Here is a 3,383-nt window from a genome sequence, read left to right as displayed (position 1 = left end):
GATGACTTCAACTACATAAAGGTGCTCATGCTATGTGGAGGTGGGCCAAAGACGGAGGGCGTATCAGATGCCCAACAGATGGAGGTGAACCAAACATTGGATCGGCTGCTTCATCTGATTGATGAGCACATTGAGCCAGAGCCAGAGAAGGGCGTACTGGCTGCCGAATGGCTGATGTGCCAAATACTAGTTCTACTGCCTCGTGTGAATGGTAAGATGCTTGGGCTAAAGATGGAGGGTGCACCCGATGCCCGACCAGTGGAGGTGGACCAAACCCTAGCTCTGGTGTCTCCTTTGAATCAAACCCTAGCTCTGGTGTCTCCTGTGAATGAGGAGGAGGGTGTACCCGATGACCAGACAGTGGAGGTGCACCAAACAGTAGCTCGGGTGCCTCGTGTGAATGATGAGATGATTGCTTAAAAGATGGAGGGCGTACCAAGTGTCCAACGGGTGGAGTTGGGCGAAACACAAGCTCAAGTGCCTCGTGTGAATGATGAGATTACTCGGCCTAAGTCAGTCAATTAATCTGCTTTGTCTACAAATAAGGAAGATATAAGTAATGCTACTATGAATCTCAAGAAGAGTTTGATCCTGGCTTAGAATGAACGATGGCGGGATGCTTAACACATGAAGTCAAACGGGAAGTGGTGTTTCTCGTGGCGAACGGGCGAGTAACGGGTAAGAACCTACCCTTGAAAGGGAACAACAACTGAAAACAGTTGCTAATACCCCGTGGGCTAAGGAGCAAAAGGAGAAATCCTTCGAAGGATATGTAGTATCCGTTTAGAGTTTGTTTTCATGTTTTTTCATTCATAACTAACATGAATCTTTCTCTGCTTCAGGGTTTGCCAGTGAACGATTGGGACTTGTGCCCAATTTTTAAACAAATCAAGCATAATATTTCTCTTTCTTCTTCGTAGGAGGCCACATATGCAGTGTAGCTTTGGGGTGCTGCGATCCGTCGCATGTGCTTATGTCCAGATACTGTACATGCACGGTCACACACAATCTTGGATTGTAGTACTCCATAAAAGCACACCTCGCACTTACAAACATCAGATACCAGCTGGTAGATGTATGTATAATGACCACCACAGAATTTCAGTAAGATTTATAGGAAAAGGGGGCAAATTTATATCTAAGATAAGTTAGATACTACTAGACATATTGTGGCTTATACAAATGAGAACTAATACGCACATATATTACAGACTGGGGCTCCCATATTCTACACCCGAACAAAGGGCTTGTTTGGATGAGGCGCTACTACACCAAATCCCTTAAACTAAACAAAATTCCTTGCAAATCTCTAGGAGTTTGATCCGATACATGCCCATCCAGAAAATACCCAAGGTGATGCAGTCTGTTTCTCATGCATGCACATCAAGAACCTGAGCCTCATAACTAGTTCGCAGAATCGTCATAGGGAGAGACATAGCCAGGCAACCACATAATCCTGTATATCTCTTGAAGCCCACCTCTGGTTTTCAACAGATTGACAAAATAGACCAAGCCTTCCCTTCCATATTTCTTCACGCCAGCAACATCGAACAGGAATGCACAAATGTAGAGGAGGAGAACCGGCATCCTGTGTCATGAAACTATATTCAGTTACTGATTGAATGATCCATATCCAAAAGAAATGCATGAGAAAGATAATTGTATTGTTTCATTTAACTTACAAAGGCCAGAGCCAACTCCACTCTATATCATATTGATACAGCAGATACAAAATTTAGATGCTTACATGAAGTATGGCTTGGGACTGCATGTTCTACACAGAGTTTAACCAAGACTTGGCAGACTACTGAAATCTGATTACAAACATGTATATATCTACTAGATAAGATACATAAGAAAATTGACAGATAGAACAGAAAGAGTGCTAGCCTCTGTTGGGAGGATTGTACTTATCAAGACCATGGCACCGCTAACAAACACTAAGTATATCATATGTTCATGTTAAAGCTCCAATATTAGGCCACAAAGTTAATGATAAGCTTGGCAAAAATTCCAGCAGAGGCACATACGATTTAGACCAACCATGGTGAATGGCAACTCAATGACTGAATGAGATGGCATGACACGTTGAATGGAAGCATTAGACAGTTTGTGGTTTGCACATTTGTACTCTTTGCATGCAGTGCAATGAGACGAATGCAGTTTAACAATACTTCATGCCTTCTTGGACAAACAGAATTATGAACTGCATTCTCAAGGGGGGAGAAAATGTGGCGATTAAAGATTTCCTGACATACTGGACATGAAGCTAAGTTATCAGGGTTCATGTGGCTGTGAAAACATTGTACTATCTTGTTGCGGGCCATTTATGCTAGGCTAACTGCCCACACCTCATGTGTTGATTAATGTGTGTGACTCATATGCAGTCTGAATACCTTTGCCCCCCTATTATTAGTATAAGACAAACACAGCCCTTAACACTTCTCTCAAGAAGCAAACTTTAACTGGGGCAGCAGACATGCAGACAACGAAATCCAATAAGGGCAAAAAATTGTATCTTCATCTTTCTCATCCATCACTCATCTAGTATGTAAGCCTTACTGTTTCCACTTTGTATATGAATTCAACATCATGGATATATATTGTTCTAGTTCCCTTACACATATTATTTTCTACGGCTATAATGTTTCCCTAAAAACCGCATTTCCAACACAAGGTTCTTGTGGACACCAAAAAGCATTAGCTACCGCTGTATGATGGACATATAGGTCCTGAAACATAACTCCTATGATGTTGTACTGTTGGTATATCAGCTTGACAAGTTATCAAAGCTCTAAAATGTTAATGAAAAAAGATGCATAAAAAACAGAATTATGTGATGTATAAACTAGAAGGTAAGTTGTCATTCTAGAGTTTGTAATTCAATGTTAGAAGAATGATATCTGTTGTTCCAAAAATGCAAGTGATGGTTTGGGATAACACTACTGGAATTAGCTTATTTGCCGTCTGCCCATTCTTTGCCGTCCGCTTGCTGACGGCAAGGAACGTCTTTGCCGTCAGCCACAAGAAAACAGACGGCAAAGATGTGGCTGATGGCAAACAAAGTCTTTGCCATCAGCCCGTTCTTTGCCGTCCGCTAGCAGACGGCAAAGAGGTGGGTGGGTCCTGTTATTGTTTAACCAACTCAAGCCCACTGGCCCCACCTCTTTGCCATCTGCAAGCGGACGGCAAAGAATCTTTCCCGACCGTTGGCGGACGGCAAAGAGGCGGGTACGTTAACGGCCGTCCCGCCCCCCTCTCTTCTCTCCACTCTCTCATTCCTCCCCACCCACACCCGCGCCGCCGCCGCCGACCCCGTCTGCCGTAGCCGGCCGCCCCGCCGCCCCGCACCCCTCCCCTGCGGCCCCCCGACCTCCACCGCA

At 44.1% G+C, this 3,383-nt stretch overlaps 1 protein-coding gene across 1 annotated transcript in view; it reads right to left on the bottom strand.

Annotated features, from left to right (window-relative positions):
* Positions 1-1,091: 1,091 nt before the first annotated feature.
* Positions 1,092-3,383, bottom strand: part of LOC119302109 — a gene marked incomplete at its 5' end in the record, with an annotated part of 27,599 nt that continues 25,307 nt past the window's right edge. Inside the window, one exon of the mRNA XM_037579129.1 lies at positions 1,092-1,588. Coding sequence (XP_037435026.1) covers positions 1,405-1,588 — 184 coding nt within the window. The remainder of the gene's footprint in view (positions 1,589-3,383) is intronic.

The sequence above is a fragment of the Triticum dicoccoides genome, chromosome 5A (assembly GCF_002162155.2).
Source record: "Triticum dicoccoides isolate Atlit2015 ecotype Zavitan chromosome 5A, WEW_v2.0, whole genome shotgun sequence".
NCBI classification, from domain to species: Eukaryota; Viridiplantae; Streptophyta; class Magnoliopsida; order Poales; family Poaceae; genus Triticum; species Triticum dicoccoides.
This window is presented reverse-complemented; position numbering and strand designations above follow the sequence as displayed.